General features: G+C 40.3%; 1 protein-coding gene across 3 annotated transcripts in view; it reads left to right on the top strand.

Annotated features, from left to right (window-relative positions):
- VEZT (vezatin, adherens junctions transmembrane protein) overlaps positions 1-25,472 on the top strand; it is a 57,456-nt gene extending 31,984 nt beyond the window's left edge. For 2 of the 3 annotated variants that reach the window (XM_077470266.1, XM_077470264.1), the window contains exons 6-12: positions 8,069-8,218; positions 11,046-11,193; positions 14,789-15,120; positions 16,730-16,923; positions 18,984-19,084; positions 19,239-19,446; positions 24,413-25,472. In XM_077470266.1, coding sequence (XP_077326392.1) covers positions 8,069-8,218; positions 11,046-11,193; positions 14,789-15,120; positions 16,730-16,923; positions 18,984-19,084; positions 19,239-19,446; positions 24,413-24,933 — 1,654 coding nt within the window. In that variant the 3' untranslated portion in view covers positions 24,934-25,472. The remainder of the gene's footprint in view (positions 1-8,068; positions 8,219-11,045; positions 11,194-14,788; positions 15,121-16,729; positions 16,924-18,983; positions 19,085-19,238; positions 19,447-24,412) is intronic. The other variant, XM_077470265.1, reaches the window with a different exon arrangement.
- The last annotated feature ends 229 nt before the right edge of the window (positions 25,473-25,701 follow it).

Here is a 25,701-nt window from a genome sequence, read left to right as displayed (position 1 = left end):
TCTAGCAACAAAAAAAATAGTATTTTACATGTAGGAGAGGAATGTCAGAATTGGCCTTGACTGGAAGTGGTTAAACACCTCCTCATCCTTGCCTCTTCTCCATTACATAGCAAGAAGGTAGTTTGTAGTTCACAGAAGACAGCTGGAAAACGAATAAGATTGTTTGTTTGAGATATCCGTTCAGTGTATAGGAAGTTGCAAGAAAGCTGGATTTCCAGCAGGTGGCCTGAAAAAACTGAAAACCAAAGCGGGCACCACAAGGACTGATGAGCTACATTATATTTTTATTCTTGGGTTTAGATCTCCTTAAAAGTTTTATTAATGTGCAGGCTTAACTTTTATAGTCACACCACAACCTATGTGTTGGAACTGTTACTGAAAATGTCACAAGACTTCCATAAATTTGGCGCAGGATATTTTAAAGGATTGATGCAGCCAGAAAGTGCTGTAAATTCTTTTTTGAATTTCCTACTTTGATTCTATATCCAGTCTTCATATCTGTATTGCAAAACTTGTAGTAGAGAAATATAAATGACTTAATAGTTACTTAAGACATGGAAGACATGAGCTTTCAGTGGCAGTTTAAGGGGCAGCAAATGTCAAATATTAGTGGGCCCATCACTTAGTATTTACTGTTAGCGCCATTGTAAGACAAACTACTAAAAGATAAGGCGCCTTTCACATGATTGGCCCGCTCGGGTCCACCTGTCCGTTTTTTCAGGCTGATCCGAGCAAGCTACCCATTGACTTCTATGGGCAGGCAGATGTCAACAGAGATGTGTCCGCTGACACCCGCTTGCCATCCGATCCGTCAAGATCCGCTCAAAACAGACGGATGGCGATACATTCGCCACCCGTCCATCAGATCGGATGAAAATGGACAAAGCCTGTCCATTTCCATCTGATCTCCCCATAGAGGACAGCAGAGCTCTGACAGGTCCCACCCTGCATAGTGAGCATAGACGGACCTGTCATCCGCCTGCTCAACGGGGATCAACACAGCGATCCCCTGCTGAGCAAAGCGGAGTCCGTCCAACGGATCTGCTCCATGTAAAAGGGATCTAAGGGACAATTGTAAATCTTTCATAGGTAAGCCTGCACAGTTATAATAATTTTAAAACAAAATATTCAGATTTAGAAATAAGCCAAGTCATGACTGGGTACTCTGATCCAGCATGGGAGTTGTGTACTGCTAGAGAAGTGTAATGTGTATCTTTCCCACTGCAGTCTTCTCCAAGTGCTTACAAGGAAGATCTTGCTAAAGGAAACCTTTACCAAGCACAAACGCAGTTTGTGTAAATGCCTCTCAGTAATAAACAACCTGAATACAAGTGAACTTATGGAAATAAATTGTTAGAATTGTTTGCATATGCATTTTATGGGGAAAAAAAAAATCAATACAAAGAGCATGGTCAGTGGCCTAGATGGAGTGTTGTACTAACCATTTTTTATCTAATTTTGCCACCATTCCATTGAAATCTTATTATAAGGGCACTTTCACAGGGATGATCCAATGAGGCCCACGTGTCAGTTTTTCAGGCAGACCTGATCTAAAGGTCCATGCATTCCTGTAGATCGGCGGGTGTAAATGGACTTGTGTCTGTTAAGCTTATCACCTGCCTATCTCTAGGTCCGATCAGGCCCACAAAAAAAATGGAGGAGCCATTCAGTTTGAGTGCATCAGATTGGAGGTAGCTTTGTGTAAACGGACAATGGAGTCTGTTTACTCCTCTGTATAACCTGAGCAGACACGGACCTGTCATCTGCTCCGATATCCCCTGCTGATTGGAATGGAAGGCGTCCTAAGTCTCCTTTTAAAGCAAAACTCAAGGTCAACAGCAAAATGCAACTTTTAAATGTGTATATATATTTACTGTTTTACCTACCAAAGAATTTGTAATTCTTTTTTTAACAAATTTCCACACTTCACACCCGGACAGGCAACACGTTTAGTCCCTAATTCAGCAATTCCTCCTCCTGCTTCAGTATTGTGGCTTCCTATTTTTCCACCCTCCTCTTTGAATTATTATTATTATACAGGATTTATATAGCGCCAACAATTTGCTCAGCGCTTAACAAAATAAAGGCAGACATTACAGTTACATTACAATTTGGTACAAGAGGAATCAGAGGGCCCTGCTCATTAGAACTTGGATAGTGGAATAGCATCATCACATCTGTCTAGTGTGCATAAACTGATTTAGGAAGTAGTAATGCTAATCCAGGGAGTAGCAGAGTAATGTTCATAAATAGCAGGGGTGTTTTATATCTGAATGGCTGGACAAACTTACAAATCCTTTGACAGGTAAAACAGTAGACATAAGTTTTCCAATCAGGTATTTATCAGTTTGCCTGGGGTTACACTTTAATATTTTTTTAAATCCCACATGAAGATACAGTATGTGCAAAAATAACCCAATAAGTCAAATGATCTGTGTATCATGTAGTATGTGTTAACTGTTTAGTGAAACATACAAAAGAATAAAAATGTTGTCTCCTCGTTAAACTGACCACAAACATGAGCTTAGTACACTCTACGTGCAGTACATAGTTAAGCTAAAGTTAATTTATTATTATCATTATCACTCCATTATCACTCCATCTCATCCCTCCCACTCCATGTTCACCCTGCACCTCACCTAGAGAAATGAAGAGCATAGTAACTTGTTTCTTCCCTTTGTATTTTACTATGTGCTAGATAGACTATAAAGGGGCTAAAAGCAGGCATTCTGGAATATGTACTATAGCATGGTCAACACGAGGTTTAAAAGCACAGAGACCTCTGTTTGTGAAGAGACTGTATGGTCAGTTAGGGATTATTTCTGTAATCTTACTCTATGATGCCCATACAATGTTTATAGAATGTATGTAGAGAAATCATTGAATACCATTTATGGACAGAATTTACTATGACAGTATATAACGCTTTGGTTTCCTTTAACCTGCCTCAACTCAACCTCAGTGGTTTTTCTAATAACGTTCCTGCAAACCCAATGACCTGTTCTGCTAACACCGTTAGTGAGTTCTAAGATATGTGCAAGATATATATTAGTATGTTGTGATGCATTTCTGGTAAAGTCAAGCTACTCTAGATAAGTGGTTTGTCAAAGGATAAATATAAGCATTCGACCTTTTATTCAGACACTGTCTACAGATAAAGGGAAAATACTATTGTAGAAAACCACAAGAAATATTAGCATTTTTGTCTTTTCACTTATTTGTATAATGAAATTACAGATGCAGTGGTGTTCTGTGGAAGAAATGATTACACCCTTGGGATCAAAGGCTGGTATTGCCCCTTTTAGCAGAAGTTACTTTTTGGAGATTGGTGGTCAGTTTTACAAATAATCTGTAACATTGACTTGGTGACATTTTTGACCACCTCTCCAAGCAAAATTCTGCAAAACGTTTGTGGGTTTCCCTATATGAACTGCTCTTTTTAAAATGGGAATTTTGAATCTGGGATTTGACTAGTCCAGACCTTGAGCCTCCATTGTCTTTCTTTTTGAGCTATTTCTAGTGTGTTGGATAATTATGTTGAAATACCCATTTGTGGTTCAAGCTGCCTGACAGAAAAACCACATGGCAACCCCGAACTAAAACATTTCCACCACCATGCTTCGTAGTTGTTACAAGGTTTCTCTGAAATACTGGGGGTGTATTTACTAAAGCTGGAGAGTGCAAAATCAGGCTCACTTCTGCATAGCAACCAGTCAACTTCCAGGTTTTATTGCCAAAGTGTAATTGAACAAGATGAGGTTAGAAGCTAGTTTCTATGCAGAAGTGAGCCTGATTTTGCACTCTTGCTTTAGTAAATAAACCCCACTGTCTTCATTTTGCGACAAACACGTCTACAGTAACTGAGACCAAACAACTCATTCCTGCTTCAGCCCCAGAAAGGTTTAACCCCCCCCCCCCCCCTTAATGACCAGGCCATTTTTTGTGCTACGGCACTGCGTCACTTTAACAATTGCCCGGTCGTGCGATGCTGTACCCAAATAAAATTGATAGATTGATATCCCCCCCCCCCCCACAAATAGACCTTTCTTTTAGTGGTATTTAATCACATCTGCGACTTTTTTATTTTTTTGTGCTATAAACAATATGTATTCTTCTACATATTTTTGGTAAAAAAAAAAACTCCCAATAAGCAGATATTGATTGATTTGCGCAAAAGTTATAGCGTCTACAAACTATGGGATAGATTTATGGACTTTTACTTTTTTTTTTGTTTTGTTTTTACTGGGAATAATCAGCGTTTTTTTTTGTTTTGTTTTGTTTTTTTGCGGGACTGCAACATTGCGGTGGACAAATCTGAGATTAAGTGACACTTTTTGGGGACCAGGGACACCAATACAGTGATCAGTGCTAAATAAAATGCACTGTTACTGTATAAATGACACTAGCAGGGATGGACTGACAGGAACAATGCAGAGATCAGTGTTCCTGCTTACAAGGAACAGAAGATCTCTGTGTACTTCCGTGTCAGAACGGGCATCTACCTTGTTTGCATAGGCAGATTCCCATTCTGCCTCTCTGTGGAGTGGTCGCGGGTGGCTGGCGGACATCGGGTCCGCCGGACCCACTGACTGGCTCCCCCTCCATGCAGTGGGTCACAGTATGTATTCTCTAAAATGACGTACGGGTACGTTGTTTCGCGCAATAGAGCCACCCTGCCACAGTATGTATGCGGTGGGTGGATTTTACGTGGTCAAATTGAGAACAAGGTTACATTTTTGCCTACATGTTGGTAAAATATTCAATTAAAAACTGTAATCTTGATCTAATGTTCTTTTTTTGACAGTGAAAGACTTTCTCTTTTTTGTTTTTATAGTGCAAATATTTTTTCCTGATTTGTAGATGCATACGCTTTGACTCCAACTGTTATAAGAGTTGCAGCTCTTCAGTTGAATTTGCAAGGCCAACCAATCCTAGACAAATTGTTGTTATTGTTGTTTAGGACTTGTGTAGCAGCATCAGTTTGCAAATCACTTTACGATGTGAGGGTAGACAATACAGTTACAATACAATCCAATTTAATACAGGAAGAATCAAATGGTCCAGCTCATTAGAGCCTACAGTCTGAAAATTAACAGTCTTGTAAAAATGTATGTCAAATTTGATTTTTGTTTTCTTTACAGTGGAATAATTATTTTCAAATCATTCAGCAATCATTTTAAATCCCTTGCCAGACTCCTAGTCAACTCCAATTTTATTTGAGGGCCTTAAGCCTCGTAAACACTACTAGTTTTTGGTTAAATAAAAACAACCTCACAGATCAGGTCAAAGACTCTGTACTAACTGTACTAACACTCCGATGTTGGTACAACGATCCCCCCGGAACACTCCGGGCAGTGCTGTCAGCCATTGGCTGAGAGTAGAGTGCTGATAGGGGGCTGGTCAGCAGACTGTTTTTGGCCAAACAGCCAGCTTCAAATGGATTAGCTGGCATACACATGGGCAGAATGTTTGGCGACATCGCCTGGTTCAATAGAAACCGCCCGATGACGCCCAACATTCAGCCCCATGCGTACTAGGCTTTAGGGAGCTTTAGTGAACTTGGCATGATGATACCACACACGTCAATAGCAAAGACAACACCAGATTGTAGATGACTCAGGTATAGATAAGATGCATACTCCTTAGGAGGTTCTAGACATTGGCACCTAATCTGGAAGACCCAATTCTTATTTCAAGGATATGAAGTGGTGGTAAATGTAGAGGTGTACCAACTTTTTCTATATGACAGATTTGCATTTTTATTAATGTAGATCATATAAATTTATACACAATGTCAATGTTATGTGTTGTGTGATCAAGTGTATCACCTTTTATCTGTTGCCGTTATTTAAATCTATATTGAATGTTTGTGTGTGTGTGTGTGTCACAACTCCTTGGCTATGTGTGCTGCTTCTCCCTCTCAAAGTCTGAGCTCTGCTCTAAATGGATTGCCAATACCAAATCCAAGTTCAGATTTTTAGACTGCTGCAAAGCTGCATTAACTTGTGTGTTCTATATTTGCCTGGAGTTCAGTTTTAAGTTAAGACTTTCTTTCCCACCTCAACATTATTGATCGTTCGGTATGCACATAAAGTACAATTTCATGATTTTGGCGTGAACATTTACAGTATGCGTTATTGAAATATTCACTCCTATAGTGGACATTTGGTATTGTATCTGCATGGCTACTGTCATCCAATGAAAATCTTTGGTGTTCATGAAGCTTGCAGTAAAGTGAAGGTATACAGCTGGTTTCCATATTACTTCACTCATTCTTTTAACATGTTTTATAGATTTCAAACACCATGCTAAAAACGGGGCTCCGTGCTGTATCCTTGGACCATACTGTATTTTCTTTTATTGGGGAATTTCTTGCACTTTACTGGATTAGTAACAAGCTGTAAAGGATGCAGTAAACTTGATGCAAAATGTTTAATCGCATGGCATTTCCCCCACACGATAAGGAGCTAAATATTTCATATAAAGCAGTTGGCACATGCAGTTGCTTCTTTGATCACGCTAGCGCTGTGAATTGGAAGCATATAGTACTTTCTCAATGTACTCCAATAGCAGAGGATTGACACAAGCCAATGAATATTGTTACTGAAAAAAATGGAAAGTGGCAGACTTCTAACAATGAGTACAAAGCAACACAGATCAAGGGATTATGATAAGGATACATAATAGGGAACAGTAAATTATTAGACCTGGCGTTAAGACTGGAACTGATTTTTGTCAGTCTACATGTATTAATCTCCTGATATATGTGAGCATCTCTGCAAATTGCACAAGTGTTCTCTGCATGATTTGTATGCAGGTAGATAACTGCAAGCAGCAGTTTTCCCCCCCCCCCCCAAAGATATTATATATATATATATATATATATATATATATATATATATATATATATATATATATATATATATATATATATATATATATATATATATATATATATATATATATATAAAATTTATTTTTCTCCTTCCTCCTTCCTTTTTTTTTTTTTTTTGGTATGTGCCATTTTTGACATTTTCCTCTTTTGTTTTTGCATGCTCTAATTAGGCCACTCAGTGTCATTTGTGATCCTTTAATGAGATATTGATCTTCCCTGCTTTGAATTCTGGCATTTTAATTATTACAACTCTGTGTTTATACACATCCGCATACTGTTACGTGCTTGGATTATATCTATTGCCTACTGAAACTACACAGTTGTTCACTGTATTATTTCATCAAGGTCATAGACTGCTAATAGCTCTTAAGGGTTTTTAATGCATGACCGCATAACTTCAGACATTGGAGGGAGCAATCAAAATAAATGGCATTACAGCCACGGAAGAAAAGACCTCTTGGCAGGTGTAAAGAAAAGTCTACTGCCAATGCAATACTCCCAACGCACACGTTCCTGCACAAACGGCTGTATCTTAGATTGGGTGCTGAAATGACCAACAGCTAGAGTTTTTAAAGGCTTTTTTTGGAAAGCAAAAAAGAGTTCAGACGCTGAGTTTAGAGGCATTTCAAGTGCTAAACGTTTACAGGCATTTTTGGCTATTTTGGGGGAAAAAAATATAATTTTTTTTTTTTCAAACGCGGCAAAATGGACGTTTTAAACGCGGGTTACTATCTAAGTTAAATCTTTCAGGAGAGATTGGAAAAAACGTCCCGTGTACATTGGCCTAAGTGTATATTTCCACATGCTAACTAAAGCACAACAGTTTTCTGGTATCTCATTGTATGATTTACTATACATTTCACTTTTATATTGTGCATGTGTTGTTTTAATGTCTGTATATATGAAGTATAAAATATGATAACCGTATGCCAATATTTAAACTAATAGCAGAACAAATGCATTTCTTACATACCTGTTTGTATGATAACAGCATTTTTTAAATACTAGTAAAATTGTCCAGCTTTGTAAAACTGAATTGACATTACATAGAAATATAGAACATCAGATGTATTTGCCATTAGTACAGTGAATAGTAGTATGTTGAAAACATTATATATGTGGTGTAAGTGGTTTGGGACATCTGTACAGATGTATCACATTTTACTTTTCAAGTTTGCTTGACAGGGTCAGTGCTGCTTGCCCATATGATAAGGTTGGACAACATAGTAGCCAGCATCTCCTTGGGTTGCGTAAAGCTGTCTACAGGACCCTCAGGACCAACTTCCGAGTTTCCCGACTGGCAACACTGTACATGCTTAAGAAATATCCTTTCCAATAATGGATGTTAAGAGTGATTGGATTGATTGCTAACATATCTTGTAAAGTGGACTTTAGGTGTTTCAATAGGACAATATATGTACATTGGAAAATAATGCCAGAATACTGTGCCTTATGCCACGAACACTCTGGCAAACATATCTGCTAATATGTTCACACCCAAAAAAGTATTGATCTTATGGGTGAACTTTAAGTTAGTTTACTAACTTAAAGTTTACTGTTAGTGATCGCACAAGAGACCAAGTCTATATGAATAAAGTACAATACCAGCTCTAGCAGTCATTTCCTGGAATGCTGACATGCTCTCTTTTAAGTTAAAAAAAGAATAACATTTACCTCCCCTTCTCCCCAGGATTCTCCATAATAACATTTCCATCCCCTTCTCCCCCGGATTCTCCATAATAACATGTCCCTCCCCTTCTCGCCAGGATTCTCCATAATAACATTTCTATCCCCTTCTCCCCCGGATTCTCCATAATAACATGTCCCTCCCCTTCTCGCCAGGATTCTCCATAATAACATTTCTATCCCCTTCTCCCCCGGATTCTCCATAATAACATTTCCATCCCCTTCTCGCCAGGATTCTCCATAATAACATTTCCCTCCCCTTCTCCCCAGGATTCTCTATAATAACATTTCCATCCCCTTCTCCCCCGGATTCTCCATAATAACATGTCCCTCCCCTTCTCCCCCGGATTCTCCATAATAACATATCCCTCCCCTTCTCCCCAGGATTCTACATAATAACATTTCCCTCCCCTTCTCCCCAGGATTCTTCATAATAACATGTCCCTCCCCTTCTCCCCCGGATTCTCCATAATAACATTTCCCTCCCCTTCTCCCTAGGATTCTCTATAATAACATTTCCATCCCCTTCTCCCCCGGATTCTCCATAAAATGTCCCTCCCCTTCTCCCCAGGATTCTACATAATAACATTTCCATCCCCTTCTTCCCCAGATTCTCCATAATATTTCCATCCCCTTCTCCCCCGGATTCTCCATAACATGTCCCTCCCCTTCTCCCCAGGATTCTACATAATAACATTTCCATCCCCTTCTCCATATAACATTTCCATCCCCTTCTCCCCAGATTCTCCATAATATTTCCATCCCCTTCTCCCCCGGATTCTCCATAACATGTCCCTCCCCTTCTCCCCAGGATTCTCCATATAACATTTCCATCCCCTTCTCCCCAGATTCTCCATAATATTTCCATCCCCTTCTCCCCCGGATTCTCCATAACATGTCCCTCCCCTTCTCCCCAGGATTCTACATAATAACATTTCCATCCCTTTCTCCCCCGGATTCTCCATAATAACATTTCCATCCCCTTCTCCCCAGGATTTTCCATAAAGTCCCATGGGAAGTTGGCCTTTGCATTTAGGAATGGCCACCAGAAAAACTCCAGACTATAAACTTGATTTACTAAAGACAAATATACCATTTGCTTTGCTTAGTAAATGAGGTGAAGCTCTGCTGACTTTATGTGCAAGTCAAAATGCTGTTTTTTTTTTCCATGCTCCAGATTGGGTATTTTTTGAAAATTCATCACATTCACAAGTCTATTTGCATTTACATCTCATTTTTGAGTTCACCAAAAAATCGCAAAACCACTGGACAGAGCAGGTAAGTATACCATGTTTGTTATTTTTTAAAACAAAGAATAGTTGCTTTAATATCACTTTTTAAAGTAAGAATAATTACAAAAGAGACTTTTCTCACTTCTGCTGTGTATACAGGATACGATATAAAGGGAAAACGCATAAATGGCAAGAAAAACAAACCCTTCCCTCTTGTATCAAAAAAAGATTTACTAGTACTACGAAGCTGCTGCAGAAAAAAGGCCAACACATTTACTGGTATTCAGAAATTGTTCAACGTTGTTCCAAGAATTTGCTAGAGTATTGTTGTTAATATTTAATTTTCTAATTGTCATATCTCTTATACGATATCTTTTAGGTATATTATCATTTTGAAATCTGAATCTGAGCCAAAGAAAGCATTTCTGGCAATTTCAGGGATGCTTGCAAATACTTGATTAACATTATGTTTTCTGAGTAGGCACATAAAGATTGAAAACAAATGACGCCTAGCATGGGTTTCCAAATGTACTGAATGTATTTAATGTTTTAAAAGTGTTTGCAATTTTTTTTCATGCTTTTTGGGCCTTCTGCCAGCTCTTAGCCCTTGTACACACGGTCGGAGATTCCGACGGAATGTGTCCGATCGGACCGTTTTGTCGGATATTCCGACTGTGTGGTCTACATCTTACTGTTTCCGTTGGAGTATCCGACGGACCAAGTTTTCCAACTTGCTGGTAAAATTTTCCGACAAAATGCTCCGATCGGACATACTCCGATCATGTGTAGAGAATTCCGATTGGACAAAGTGCCACGCATGCTCAGATCAAATTCCTACACCAAAGCTATTGGCTACTAGCCTGAACGTAGTCCCGTCGTAACGAAATAACGTCATCACGTCGGATTTTCCGACAACTTTGTCCGACCGTGTGTATGCAACAGTTTCGGACAAAATCCAACGGATTTGGTTGTCAGAATCTCCGACCATGTGTACAAGGACTTATATCTGGAAGTTGCTCAAGTCCTGATGCAGGTTGGTAAACTCTAGTCTTGATGTCCTTTTTAAAATAATTTCTGGTAACACTTTTGCTTTTGTTTTTCATCACACACTGTACAAATGTCTTATCTATGTTAAAAGCAGACAATCTGTTAAGAAAATTGTGTATGATCCTCAACCTGTGCATGTGTGGCATTTTCAAACTAGTTCTTAGTTTTCTTAACTGTAATCAAACTTATCCCTTAAATTCTGAGATAGACAACGTGACTAACTACATCTGCGTCGTTCCTTCGAAAGACCTGGGCATGGGTTTAAGCGAAGAGCAGGTGTCTGAGGAGGAGGCCCACAATCTCACAGATGGCTTTAGCCTCCCTGTTTTGAAGGTAGGCATCGTAACTGCTGTATATTAAAGCCCATTTGAAGTCACAGATATTTAATTGGATAATGATACTAACTGCCTCTGTTTTCATAGTTGAATCTCTATTTTCTTGTTGCAGAAGTTGTATAACTATGCTGCCCGAAAGTCACCAAAGTTTGACCTACTAAACTCCATGAGCTAAGAGACCAGGTCTGCTAAACCCCACTCTCTCTTTTCCTCCACACTGCAAGGGTGTGTGAGGACACTTTTGGTGAGGGGTGTGACCCCTATTTATCTATTTTGGCATAGAGAACTGGGGTGGGAGGGCAGGAAGCACATTTCCACTGAGAGAAAGGAAATGTTTGGGACCTTAAAGCAATAGCCTGTTGACAACCATATGCAGCGATATAAGACTTTAAAAAAGGCTTGAGACTTCAGCTGAGCTTTAAAATAGTTGTAAAACTCAGACATGAATTATGAACAAAGCATATTCCTCTATAGTGTGTACTTGTCTCAATAAAGAGAACTAAAGCCCCATACACACTAGCAGTTTTTCTGCTGAGTTTTTTCTTCAGATTTACCAAAACCATGTAATGCAAGGGTCTGCCTGATTGCATACAAATTGAGACCCCTAAGGTTTCATTATGAGGACCTCGTTTATATGGCTTTGGTAAAGCTGAAGGAAAAACTCATCAGAAAAACTGATAGTGTGTATGGGGCTTAAGTGTCACTTTCGCCTGCTGCTTAGTTCCTCTGCTGTCAGCAGGAATCTCTTCTGTGGTTTTCCTGAAACCAAAAAAAAAAGGTGTCAGGAGAGAGACCTCCAGCTGATTTACTGCCTCAGTTCTGTTCCTGTTTGCTGTGTGAAGTCAAAGTAGTGTATCTTACCTCCAATCGGCTCTTAGAGCTCTCCTCATTAAGCGCTACAGAGTGTAAATTCAGCTCTCTAACCCCTTTTTTCTGAACTCTCAGACAAGCTTTAAAATTCACCACTTTAGGATCTAGAGACAAAAGGGCTACAAATAGACAACTTGTGCAGGAGGATTGTTTCATCTCTGTGTATCACCTGAGGCCAGTCACTTCACTGGGTATATGTAAGGGTTTACAATCACTTTATAAACATACTTGCCTTTTGGCATTCTAAATGTATGGTAGTGCAGCATTCTCTTTCCAGAGTTTCATGCATAGTAGATGTTAGTATACCTTCACCCAACTATAGTTGCATAGTATAGTAAAGGGTTATTAAAAAATAAATAAAAAAAGAAAGATAAATTACCAACACCCCCTCCCTACTTATATCTGCAGAGCCAAGCACCATTCACCCTTATTGGTCAGAGCTGTCACATGGCCATGCTGACAATGACTGCCAACCTTTGCCAACATTATACTACATATCTGCCAGGGACTGTGTGCAGAGTTTAACCCTTTTGTTGACAGCTAAGATTAACCTTGGTTGCAGTGGGGGAGTTTTGCACACATCTTGAGCTGCTGAAGCAGCCAGGAGTTTGTATACCTTGCACAAGCCAACTGTTGGCTTTCTGGTGAAAGCGATCTGCATTTCAGTTGTGCGTTTTTTTTACCTGTTTATCCTATAATTCAGCTTTATTAAATTACATCAACTATGCTATTTTGAATTATTAACATGTCTTCCTTTTTTTGCATTAAGTAAGATACCAATAATGGTGTCTGCTGTGATACAGTATATTGTATATGACCATAAAAGTATAATTGTATTTCCTTTGTTGGCAGACAACTATTGTATTCACTGAAGATATTGTGATAGATATTGCATTAAAAGACATCCTGCAGCCTAACTTAAATAGACTGGTAGTTTTGTGTAATGTATTTTCTTTAAAGTGAGAGTAAGCTCCCATGCATAATTTGTACCTATAGATAAGCCTATATTAATGTTTACCTTTAGGTACTGTATCTGCTAAACGTGCACCATTTAGGAGGTTTTTTAATGTACATGCTGCCGGTTACGTCACCCGCGCATGTGCTCTGAAGGAACGGTCACCCATGCCTTCAGAGTCCTGTGCCATAAATGGCAGCTCCCGCGCCCATGCGCAGGAGTGACGTCACCATGCCTTCCCCCTTCTCACACAACCGGAGTCCTTGCACCTGAAAGGGTGAAGATGGAAGCCTTGTCAGCGGTGACAGCTCACCGCTGGAAGGGCTTTGTTCTTTCTTGCACATTATGGAGTTACCTTTTTTTTTAGGTTCCAGAAAAAAAAACGCACAGTGGTTTACTACCGCTTTAAAAAAGAACCCGAGTTTGAAAAAGTAAGCAGAAGCTACAAGCTACAAAAGTAAGGCAGCAGCTACAAGTACTATAGCTTGTGACTTGTTAAAAAACACCTCCTGACCAGTCGAAGCAGTACATCGCTATCGCCCTACAATCCGAAGTCTTCACCACCCTCATTGTTTCTATGCCTCCATCTTGGATTCGAGAGCCAGCTGTCACGTTCCTATCAGTCAAACCTGTGAGAATTTTTTTTAAAAACCACAAACATGTCATACTTACCTGCTCAGATCCTCCTCTTCTCGGATCCCCTGCCAGCACTCCTGGCCCCTTCCTCCTGCCTTACAGCTTGCAATGCGGGCACCCGAGCAGGCTTGCTCCTTAGTAAGGATGAGCTCCGGTGTGTTCGCACAGCCCACGTGCAGAGCCCGCCAGGAATTTGGCACTGTGCTGCGCTAATCACAGGCAGTGAGACATTGTCCCGATGCTCGGCTGCAGAGATCGGGAAATGTCCAACACGCCAGAGATCATCCTTACTCCTCAGTTGCTGCTCTGTGTGTCCATTCACACATGGAGCGTGGCTCAGCCCCATCCTATTATTCTCTCACTGGCTGTAATTAACTGGCTCATGCTGCTGCCAATGAGGAGGAAGAGACCTGGGAGTGGCGCTGCTCTCGTGCAAATCGCTGGATCGAGATGAGGCTCAGGTAGGTATTTCAGGGGGGCTGCTGCACATACAGATTTATTTTAATTTTTTTACCTTTATGAACAGAATGCGTTAAAGTTAAAAACCTTGAGTCTTTACAACCACTTTAAGACCCCTTTCACACTGGGGCCGATCGTGCTTTGGTGGTAAAGCACTGCTCGTTTTAGCGGCGCTTTACCCCTGCTTAAGCCACTCTTTTGGCCCGCTGGCGGGGTGCTTTTAACCCCAAAAAAGTGGTTAAAAACTCCCATGTTGCAGCGTTTTTCAGGCGCTTCGGAAGTGCTGTCTGTTTGTTGCAATGGGCAGGAGCGTTTTGGGAGCACTGTATACAGCGCTCCCAAACCGCCCCAAAGATGCTGCTTGCGGGACTTTTTCTAATGTCCCGCAAGCACATCACCCCAGTGTGAAAACACTCTTTGCAATGAATGGGAGGCAGTTTTCAGGTGCTAAAATGACTGAAAACTGCCTCCGTGTGAAAGGGGTCTTCTTAAACAGACAGATTACCTGAATATATATATGTGTATGTATATAATTTTTTTTTTTATTTCAGGATTTAATGAAAACATAATTTCACCACATCTTTTGTTTAGTGTAATGATTGTCTGTTCCTTAAATATTCTGAAATTGTGCTGTGATGAATTTTCAGAAGTGGATTCATTTTTGTTTTGGCAGGTTCTGTTTCAGCTCTGGATAGGACAAAGTTCAGAGTTCTTTCGACGCCTAGCCCTACTGCTGTCTCCTGAAAATGCATACCAAGGCCCAATCACCAACCCAGAGCTGCTTCCACACTACATTTGGTGTGATGTGGTTCAGGATCTACCTCACACGCAGTCTACCTGCTTGACCGAACTGAAACGTAGCTATGAGTTTTATCGTTACTTTGAAACGCAACATCAGTCCAGCGCAGAGCGCACAAACAGGAGAAAAAGGGAGACCGGGGAGCTAAACAGTCTTCATGGGGCTGTACGCAGTCTGCAACTACATCTGAAAGCATTACTCAATGAGTAAGTGTATATGAAAGTAAAAGCATGTTTTGTATAGGGTATTTGTGTTCGCTCATCCATGTCTTTAGGGACCTTGCTTTGTGCACTAGTCCAGATCATTTGGTGGATAGGGGATTATGGTGCGGGGTTGTTTTTCAGGGGTTCGGGATTGGCCCCTTAGTTGCAGTGAAGGGAACTCCTAAGGGGTCAGCATACCAAGACATTTTGGACAATTTCATACTCCCAACTTTGTGGGAACAGTTTGGGGATGGCCCCTTGCTGTTCCAACATGACTGCGCACCAGCAAGGTCCATAAAGACATGGATGAGGGAGTTTGGGGTGGAGGAATTTGACTGGCCTGCACAGAGTCCTGACAGCCGATAGAACACCTTTGAGATGAATTAGAGCGGAGACTACAAGCCAGGCCTTCTTATCCAACATCAGTGCCTCACAAATGCACTTCTGGAAGAATGGTCAAACATTCCCATAGGCACACTCCTAAACCTTGTGGACAGCCTTCCCAGAAGAGATATATATATATATATATATATATATATATATATATATATATATATTTATATTCCAATGGGCAGGGTGTTTTGGGAGTGCTGTATACAGTGCTCCCAACCCACCCCAAAGATGCTGCTTGCAGGACTTTTCATAACGTCCCGCAAGCGCACTGACCGAATGCGACAAGTTGCACTGGAATGAATAGGAGGCGGTTTTCAGCGCCTGAAAACCTCCCCAGTGTGAAAGGGGTCTTGGTGTCAGTGCAAAGGTTTGTTGTCTTTTTGTTTCTGCATGTAATTCCAGACTAGCTCAATGATATTGAGATCTGTGCTTTGTGGAATCGTGCCGTCTTTTCTATGATTCTGTGTTCTTTAAGTACTTTGATTATTACCTGACAGCCACAGCTGCGGCCAGCTAACGCCACATACCCTGTGCCAGTAAACAAAAGGATGAAACAATGAAAGTCCTTAATGTAAACCTTTACTGAGGAAAACATGAGAGCTGCCATTGCTAATTGCTTACTCATTCTCATTTTGAATATGCTGGTTATTAGCTATTGCACTTAACCACTGGCTTCAGTAATGCGTGTTCCTGACCTGCAACAAGCATGCCAGTCAGTAAAGTCAGCCATCCTTACCAGCATAGTTGTAACACAATGTATGGATGCTATAGGGTCAGCTCAACTACCAGACAATTAGCATTTGCAGAATTGGATGCAGCAATTTTTTTTTTTTTTTTTTTTTTTTTTTTTCAGGATAGGTTTCCTCTAAGTATGCAAAAGGAAAAGAGGGCATCTGTGTCAGGATAGAAATCAAAATCACAACAAAATGTAGCAAAGACAATGAGTAATGTTCTCTACATACATTGACCTGTTTCTACTGTGCCTAGCCATTAAATGGCTGGTCTGCATCTGTTTAAGGCATGGGTAAGCTGATTATGGCAATAGTTGTGATTTGGGAACGACTAATATATACTATATATAATATATAAATAGTGTCAGTAAGACTCTTGGAGATTACAAAACACACACGAAACTGCATAATTGTAGAGTGGCATAGAATAACATGAACAAAAAATTACTATAAACATACTGGGGGTGTTTTGTATCTTTCTTGTCCAGAGTGATCATACTCGAGGATGAACTAGAAAAGCTTGCATCTTCTAAGGAAACCCAAAGTATGACAACTGAAGCTTCATGCATCCTGGAAGAAAAACTAAGGCTGATACAGCCCCATGTGCAGGCCAGTAATACATGCTGGGAGGAGGCATTGTGTCAGGTGGAAAGGATGGTTCGGAGACCCCCAGCTATAAAAGGTATAATACACCTTTGTTGTATTGGTTTCATTATTTTCTTTGACAATTGCTACCTATTAAATTACACACATGGAATTTTCAGCCACATGCTGACCATGTGTTTGACTTAAAATAGTGGAAATAGAATTTAATTGTCAGTCTCATTACATCAGTTATTCATTTTATAGAGGACCTTAACCACTTTCAGACCGGACCAATTTGCTGGTCAAAGACCAGACCACTTTTTGCGATTCGGCACTGCGTCGCTTTAACTGACAATTACGCGGTCGTGCGACGTGGCTCCCAAACAAAATTGACGTCCTTTTTTTCCCACAAATAGAGCTTTCTTTAGGTGGTATTTGATCACCCCTGCGGTTTTTATTTTTTGCGCTATAAACAAAAATAGAGCGACAATTTTGAAAATAACGCATTATTTTTTACTTTTTGTTATAATAAATATCCCCCAAAAATATATAAAAAAAATTTTTTCCCTCAGTTTAGGCCGATACGTATTCTTCTACATATTTTTGGTAAAAAAAATCGCAATAAGCGATTATTGATTGGTTTGCGCAAAAGTTATAGCGTTTACAAAATAGGGATAGTTTTATAGCATTTTTATTAATAATTTTTTATTATTTTTTTTTTTTACTAGTAATGGCGGCGATCAGCGATTTTTATTGTGACTGCGACATTGTGGGGGACCCATCGGACATTTTTGACACATTTTTGGGACGATTGTCATTTATACAGTAATCACTGCTATACAAATGCAGTGATTCCTGTGTAAATGACACTGGCAGTGAAGGGGTTAACCAGTGGGTGGCAGTGTAGGGGTTAAGTGTTCCTAGGGGTGTGTTACTAACTGTGGGGGGGTTGGGCTTTCATTTAGTGAACACTGATCTCTGCTCCAGTCACATGGAGCAGAGATCAGCGTCACTAGTTGCTAGGGAGAATGAAGAAATGCTGTTTACAAAGGCATTTCTTCATTTGGCCGCTCCGTGAGACGATCGCGGGGATGCCCGCGGCGATCGGGTCCCGCGACCGGACTCACGGGGGTCCCGACCAGCGCGGGAGCGCGCCGCCGGCGGCGCGCTCCCGATGGCAGGGCAGCAAATTTAAAGGGACGTACATGTACGCCCATTTGCCTTCCCGTGCCATTCTGTCGACGTACATCGTCGTGCGCTGGTCGGCAAGTGGTTAACCATGAAAAAATATTTTTTTTTTTTATGCCTGCCCAGTGCCACATAAATTATTGTTTGATTCTTCTGCATTGCATTCATAGCCTGTGAAGTCGGATAAAATAATGAGAATAACATTTTCATCCAGACTTATCGATTGTTGTTACTATACAGGATTTATATAGCGCCGACAGTTTCTGTAGAGCTTTACAGCATGAGAGCAGACAGTACAGTTGTAATATAATTCATGGAGGAAGCAGAGGGCCCTGCCTGTTAGCGCTTACAATCTAAAAATTGTAAATAAATGCCCATTATTTTATATTTTTTAAATGGCACAGGGAAAAGTGTGCATCTGTGTGTGTGATGCAAAGTGCATTTTTCACCTATAGTTTTTAATACAGTTTTCTGGTTCAGCGGTTTTATTCCTTAAGCCTCGTACACACGATAAGAATATCAGACAAATGATCATCCGTTTGTTTTGTTTGTTTGTTTGTTTTTTTGCATGCTAGTCTCATATGGACATCCAATAGGTTGCTAAAGTTACAAAAATTCTCGTACAACAGAATACAACTTTCAAAGTGATGTATTGTAATGTATTCTTTCATTTCCGAAATGCGCATGCGTGGTCTTGGTCACACAATTTTTTTTTCTTGTACCAAATACCATACTAATTTAAACAAAAATCATGCCTTCTGTTATGGTAAGAGAAAAATCTTTGTGCTTATATTTTTGCATAACCTGTCGTGATCGGCTTTTGAAAGCTGTGTGCTAATGATCAGATTAATAGAAGATCGCTCCTGAAAGCAGTATATTTTATCTGATTTTGTTATTGTGTGTACTAGGCTTAACTTTAGCTTCTGCCACACATGTCAGATCATTGATATATTTATCATTGTGTCTTAGAAACTGCAAACAACTCTTGTGAAAATTCACATTGCCTTATGGTGCCCAATGTGCCTCCCCCCTTACGTATTGAAGACCGAGATCCGGTGCCAGAAGAACAGGTAATCCAGGAACTAGTCTATTCTCTTACTATCAACCGCCATGTTTTGCTGCTTTCGTTTTTATTAGACATAATGCTCTGGATCCCCACTAACTGAAATTGCTGCTAAAATGTCTCAGTATTCTGCTAACGTATCGCTGTTTTCTTTTTTTCAGGAATTAGAAGCCTATGTGGAAAACATTGCTGTAGACAATGAACTTAGCAGGGAGGACATCTACCTATTTACACCAGAAGAAAGGGAAAGACAGAAGCGAGAAAGAGAGGAGTCTAAGAGAGTTCTTCAAGAGCTAAAGGCTGTTTTAGGCTTAAAGGCATCAGAAGAAGAAAGACAAAAATGGAAGCAACTGCTTTTTAGTGATCATGGTGTGTATTCTAGACCCCCTTCTTAAATCCAGCTTCCAAAGTGTTGACAATACCTCATACACAAGTGTACATTATAGTCTCCATCCAGTTGAATATTTTTATTTTTTTATATATAAGTTTTGGACATTCTGTGGAAGGGTTAGATCTTCAAGCTTTTATTGCGTTCTGTGTCCCTACTGGTGGTGGACTTTCCTTCACCGAGACAGGAAGTGGAGAGAATCTCTCCAGAGAAAACGCATACAGAAACATAATATTTTTTAATGCAGTGGGAATTGCACAGGACCCTTTTCATTTGTACAGCTGTCTGTGCCCCAGCTTGAGAAGTTTTATTAATTTTGTGGAGAAGGAAGTAAGATGAGAATTCAAAGTGATTGTAAAGTTGTTATTTAACATGTTATACTTACCTGCTCTATGCGATGGTTTTGCACAGAACAGCCCCAATTCTCTTCCTCTGGGGTCACCTGCTGGCGCTCTGGGCTCCTCCTCTTTCCTGCGTGCCACCATAGGAAGACACGCTCCCTATGGTGACCCAATATGCTGTCTTGATAGACCCACACAGTGCTGCTCAACCCCCCCCGCGCTTTCTCGTCATTGGATTTGCACTCGCTGAGTCCATTGAGGAGGGAGAAAGAGAGCAGCGCCATTATCGACATCAGGCTAAGATAAGTATTTGGGGGGGAAGCTGAGACTAGAAAGTTTTGTGCCTTAATGCAGAGAATGCATTAAGGTAAAAAAAACCTTCAGCCTTCACCACTTTAGAGGCACAGTTCTACGCTATTCTTCTTAGATATTTAAATTTAGTTTATAGTTTTGGCTGGAGTTGTGCTCTTAATGACACATCATCAGTTATTTTACTGAAAAAGCATCATCCATAAAGTGGGCTGAGGGCCTTGCACTGCCTGAACTGTGGACCAGGCCATTAGAATGTTTTTTTCTCCTTTGTTGAGGGACACGGGATACATAGACTACTGAGTTACACTGTCGCCTACAAGAGGATTGGCATATAAAAAACAGTGAACTGTCTATGAAAACCCCTCCCAGCATTCTAGAATAGCCCCATACTCATCCTGCAGGGCCAGCGTATGGCCTCCAAGCTATTGCTGAGTGGGCCATGTAGGCTTTCGTTTTTATCTCTGTTTTATGATGGTTTACAGTGGAAAGGGTTAATTCTGAGAAATTGAGCACTGATATAATCTCTTAGGTGGTGTGTCACAAGCACGCTCTGATTCAGTGTGAGGTAACACATCCCTGGCGCATGCTCCTTATCACAAGCAAATTTGGGTACCCTCCTCAGAAGGTCTTTACAGTGGCTAGGTCACCTTTTATCTGTTGAAGTCTCTCGTGATACAAGCTGCCTGTTTATCAGTAATCGAGGACCTGCCTATTTACTTGAGCTTAATTGTCCCGTCTTTACAAGGCAACATGTTGGACCCCAGGCCCACAGGGAGCAATTTCATTGTAATGGGTCCTTCTTCAGCTCACGGTCCACTAACGGCTCCAGTACTGTCTGCAGTGCACCCGCACAAGGACCTTACGCGAACAGCCTGGTGAAAGGTTGTCTTCTGCTTGAATCCTCAGTTGGCCTTCGCTCCATCAGACGTGGTCCCCTCCTCATTTCTATCACAGCAGGATTTCACCAAAGTTGTGCTGGACCCCAGCAAAAAAACAAAACTAACCCAAAGTGCCCAGTTCAGCTGCATGCCTTAGGCTACTTTAACACTGGGGCTGCCCAAGCATTAAAGCAGCGCTTTTTGGCTGCTAGCAGGACGCTTTTAACCCCCGCTAGCAGCCCACCTGTCGGAAGCGCCGCCCATTCATTTTTAATGGGCAGGGGATTTTGGGAGTGCTGTATACAGTGCTTCCAATCCGCACCAAAGATGCTGCTTGCAGGACTTTTTATAACGTACTCGGGCTTTTACATTCAGGCAGCATGGGAGACAGTTTTCAGGCGCATTACAGGCGATATTTTTAGCTCTAAAACGCCTGAAAACTGCCTCACTGGGAAAGGGGTCTTAGACTTCCAAATCCCCTAACTCAGACCAATCTTCTGGAATGAAGGAGTGCCTCCAATTTCCAAAGTGGAGGATATATGTTAGCCTTTGCAAAAACTTTGACAGGCAACACCTCAGACGTCTGGGTACAGAAGGTGGTTTCCAGAGCCTACAAGCTAGAGTTTTGCTCTTTCCTTCCCGATACAACTTGGTTATTCGAGATTAGTAGATCTTCATATAGCCCTTGCAAAGCCTTCTGGATCAGGGGGCTATTGTCCCAGTTTCTCCAACCTTTTCACAGTTCCCAAACCAAAAGAGGACATCCGCCACAATTGGTATCTCAAGGACAAAGATGTCTTCAATCGGGTGGAAAATATTCTGAATGCAATCTACCAATCACCTCTGGACGAAAGACGCATACTTGTATGTCCCTGGTATGACAATGTGACCTGGACAATCCAGAAACCTTAAAGTTTGAAAGTCTTTTCCCGGACACAACTCAAGTCAAAGTTTTTTTTTTTTGTTTTTTTTTTGTGTTTTTTTTCCTCAAGATAAATAACTTTTTAGCCCAGGAGTTTCTGGCTCTTTGGTTCTGCTTGAGACTCCGGGGGTTGATAGTTGCCTCATGGTTGCAGTCCTGTTTTACCTAATTCCAGAATGCTTACATTCAGCATCCTGTCATCATGGGAGCTGTTCAGACTTCTGGCATGCTCTGTGAGTTCTTTAGATCTTTGGGACCTTCATTCTCTAGTCTCTTGTTTATGATCCTTTTTCACAGTTGCTGGCTTCAATTGCATGACTGAAGGAGGAACTGAGGTATCTTTTTGCAAGTTCTAGATCAATAGTTGGCCCTTAGTAGTACCATCAAGGGCCAGAAATTTGCTCTTATGAACTTGTTCCAGAGACGGATAGCCTCCCATTGTTTGATTAGGACTTTTGTTTTTCTTTTTAGTGAGCTCTCACTGTACTTCACTCATGACTCATTGATATCTGAACTTGGTTCTCTCAGAACTTGGGTTCAAATAAGTGTTTTTTTTTTATATTTGGGATATTCTCTTTCCACTCTTAGGAGGTTGCTTTCCACATCGTCATCACAACTGCACGGCATGTGTCTAGATATTGCCTTTGTCCTGGAAAGAACAATTTTTGGCCTTGGCATAAAAACAAGGTGGTGTTGAGGTCTAGAACTTCCTTCCTAAAGTGATTTTTGCTTTTCACGACAGCCATATCCTCAACCAAACTTGTGGTCTTTAGGATTGGGTTCCATTCTTCTCTGTCAATGTGCACTCTACTAGGTCTGTTGGGTGCTTCTTGGCCTTTTCGGGATCAAGTAACTTTACCAAATTTGTAAGGTTTTCACCCGGTTTGCTGTAAAAAAACATACAAACGCTGAGTTCATCGAGGAACATAAGTCCAATCCCGCTGTGTCTATTATCCTACTTTTAGTATTGCATTTCTTCAAAACTGAAACCTGCTAGAAGTGGGGGGGGGGTCCCTGTTGTGTGTTTTTTTTTTTTTTTTTTTTACAGTGTCTGAATCCCCCTGTAAGCAGCAGTATAACTCAGTTGTGTACGAATCCTGTGTTTCTCAGTAAACTCCATGAAATAGGTTTTATATTAAGTGCAAAAATCCACTTTTACTTTGATGTAATTGCTCAACCAAATAGATTTTGATAAAGCAATCGATTTGCTCAGTCATGTATGTAATGGCAAGTGAAGATTGCAGTTTTTTTTTTTTTGTTTTTTTTTTTTTGTTTTTTTTTTAAATGGCAGTCATTACACATTTGAAGAGCAAAATAATGTTTGATATAAAATGTGTTAATACCTTAGTGTTGAGTGCATTAGTGCTCATTTTCACTGGATGTTAGGAACTACACTGACATTTTTTTTTTTTTTATGAACAGAAACCACTCCATTAATAATCTTGACTATTTCCTTACACTTTCCACCAGTAGTTACACTTTTCATACAGAAACTAGAATTGCCAGATACTGAAGACCAACGGGCTCTTTAAATACACCATCTCCTTATGGGCCAAATTATGCCACTTGGGTATCACCAGAAATACATATGTGCTGCACGAACAAGAAACACTTGGAACTAGGAAAGAAAATTGATCTGTAATGCAGCAAACCTGACACTCTCTAAAGCTAACCTTTTTAAGGCCCATATCCCCCAATACAGATATTGAAATTTTGTTTATTTTAAATCACTTGCTATGGACACCCATCAGTTAAGAGTAGATTTATTGTATGGGTACCCTATCACTTATGAGGGTAGTTGGCTCTGTAGGTACAACCCAACATCCCTACAGCATCTTTCTTACACAGTGCTGGCAGAAATATGAATGGAAAATTCCACTAGGATGTTTTATCACATGAGGTTTTCTCAACTTTGACCCAAGCCCCCAACACCTTTCCCCCAACATGAGTGTTTTGCTGTAAATTGTTGGTTGAGCCACTCTTCTATATCTTTTGGCAGCTTGATTCTTGAAACTTCCTTGGACACACTAATTAAATAATAATGCCCAAGTCCTGAAAATATTGGAATCCCAAATTTGGTGTCGCAATACTTATGACACCTATTGGTGTCCGGCTATGAGAAGAGACACATTTTGTTATAGTCTTATGTGGTTGGCAACAGCAATTACACTAAAGCTCACCCAACAAAAGATATAATAGGCTATGAACTTAATAGAATAGTTTTGAGTAAAGTTGGCCTTTAATTCCTTTTGTCCCAGCATACCATCCTTTTTATTATCCCTTTACACAGCCAACGGCTTATGCACAACCCTTTCATGTTTCTGATTCCCAAAACTGACATTGTGGTACCTAAGGAGGCATATCAGCAGCCACTTGGCGCATGGAATCATAGTCATCACAACTTAGATTAAGTTAATATTTAGCATTTCTAATACTAAGACATAAATTAAATTCTGTAATCTAATTTAAGCAATATTTTTATATTATTTTTAAGCTGCTGTGAAACCTTTGACAAATGAGCAGACTTTGAATCTTTCCATGTCAACTGAAGAACCAGAATATGCCGCCCAGTATGATGGCAAGACACAGACATTTTATGAAGATGTAACACAATTTAATGGGACTGAACCTGTTCACAAAGAAGCCACCACTCATGAGACACTAGACTTGCCTGTTAATGACCACATAAATGAGATGGACTCATTTCGTCTGCTTGAAAAGCCTGTATTAGTCAGTAGTAAGGAGAATGTAGAGCCTCGTCCTGAACCTAGGACCGTGCTGCCTGCCTCCATTAAAGAGAGGCTGACTCGAATCCATCAGTCCTCAGATTTACACTTTGCTTCTGGGGTAGCAGCACAAGTGGCTGCACGATCACTAACCTTCACTTTTTTTCAAGAGCAGACTTTTGGGGACGAGTATGATGATGATGATGATGATAATGGCACTGAGTGCGGGGATACTCAAGTTCAAGATGAAAGAAGTGGCGATGACAGATGTTCGGAACACGAAGAATAACCCACTTGGTTCTAGGCATGATAGGCCTTTCAATTCCTGTCTGAGAGAAAGCTAGAATGATAAACATCCTCTGTGCCTGGAGAGCCTGCAGCGTCTCAGTAAGCCTACCACAGGTTGCTTTATCATGTTATCAACAGTTTAGTGTTTTTACAGTTACTACTCTTCAGTCTGGCCTCTAAACTTGTGGAGTTTGTTCCTCTAGTTCACTGGCAGCTGTCTACAGTATGTAATAATTGTACAAACCAATGCAACTGCCTAATATTTATTTGGTTATTTTCTTATTTAATGTTATTTATTCAATTTTTTTTCTTTTTGTTCCAGAACAATAATACTGTGTCCTCCTCTTCTGCTGTCTTGCTTTCTAGACAATATGATGGTTTGTTTTAGAAATCCAGACAAATGTTAGTCATTGCCACCTTGGTTCTATCTTTCCAGTATGTACTGGCTAATGATGTTGTTCCTTTGTGACTATATTTCTTAAAATGTTCTAATTACCTGAGCTTAGAATGTCTTTTTTTAAATAAAAAGTAAAATTGTAATGTTTGCTGGATTATTTATTTTTGTCTTGCACATATATATGATTCCTGCCTGTTAGTTATAGACTTCCCATTCCTTTACCTTACTAATTACTTTTAGTATAACTGCAGAATACAACCATACTGATACAGAGCATAAAACCAGACTTCATCATCCATTCCTGCTATGTGTGTCATGGGTAATCAGAACTTTATTATAAAGTGACGTTTCCATTTGAGAAAAGCATTGACC

This window comes from Lithobates pipiens, unplaced genomic scaffold, assembly GCF_037356315.1.
Source record: "Lithobates pipiens isolate NorthernLeopardFrog02 unplaced genomic scaffold, aLitPip1_a1.2 Scaffold_8, whole genome shotgun sequence".
In the NCBI taxonomy this organism is placed as follows: Eukaryota; Metazoa; Chordata; class Amphibia; order Anura; family Ranidae; genus Lithobates; species Lithobates pipiens.
This window is presented reverse-complemented; position numbering and strand designations above follow the sequence as displayed.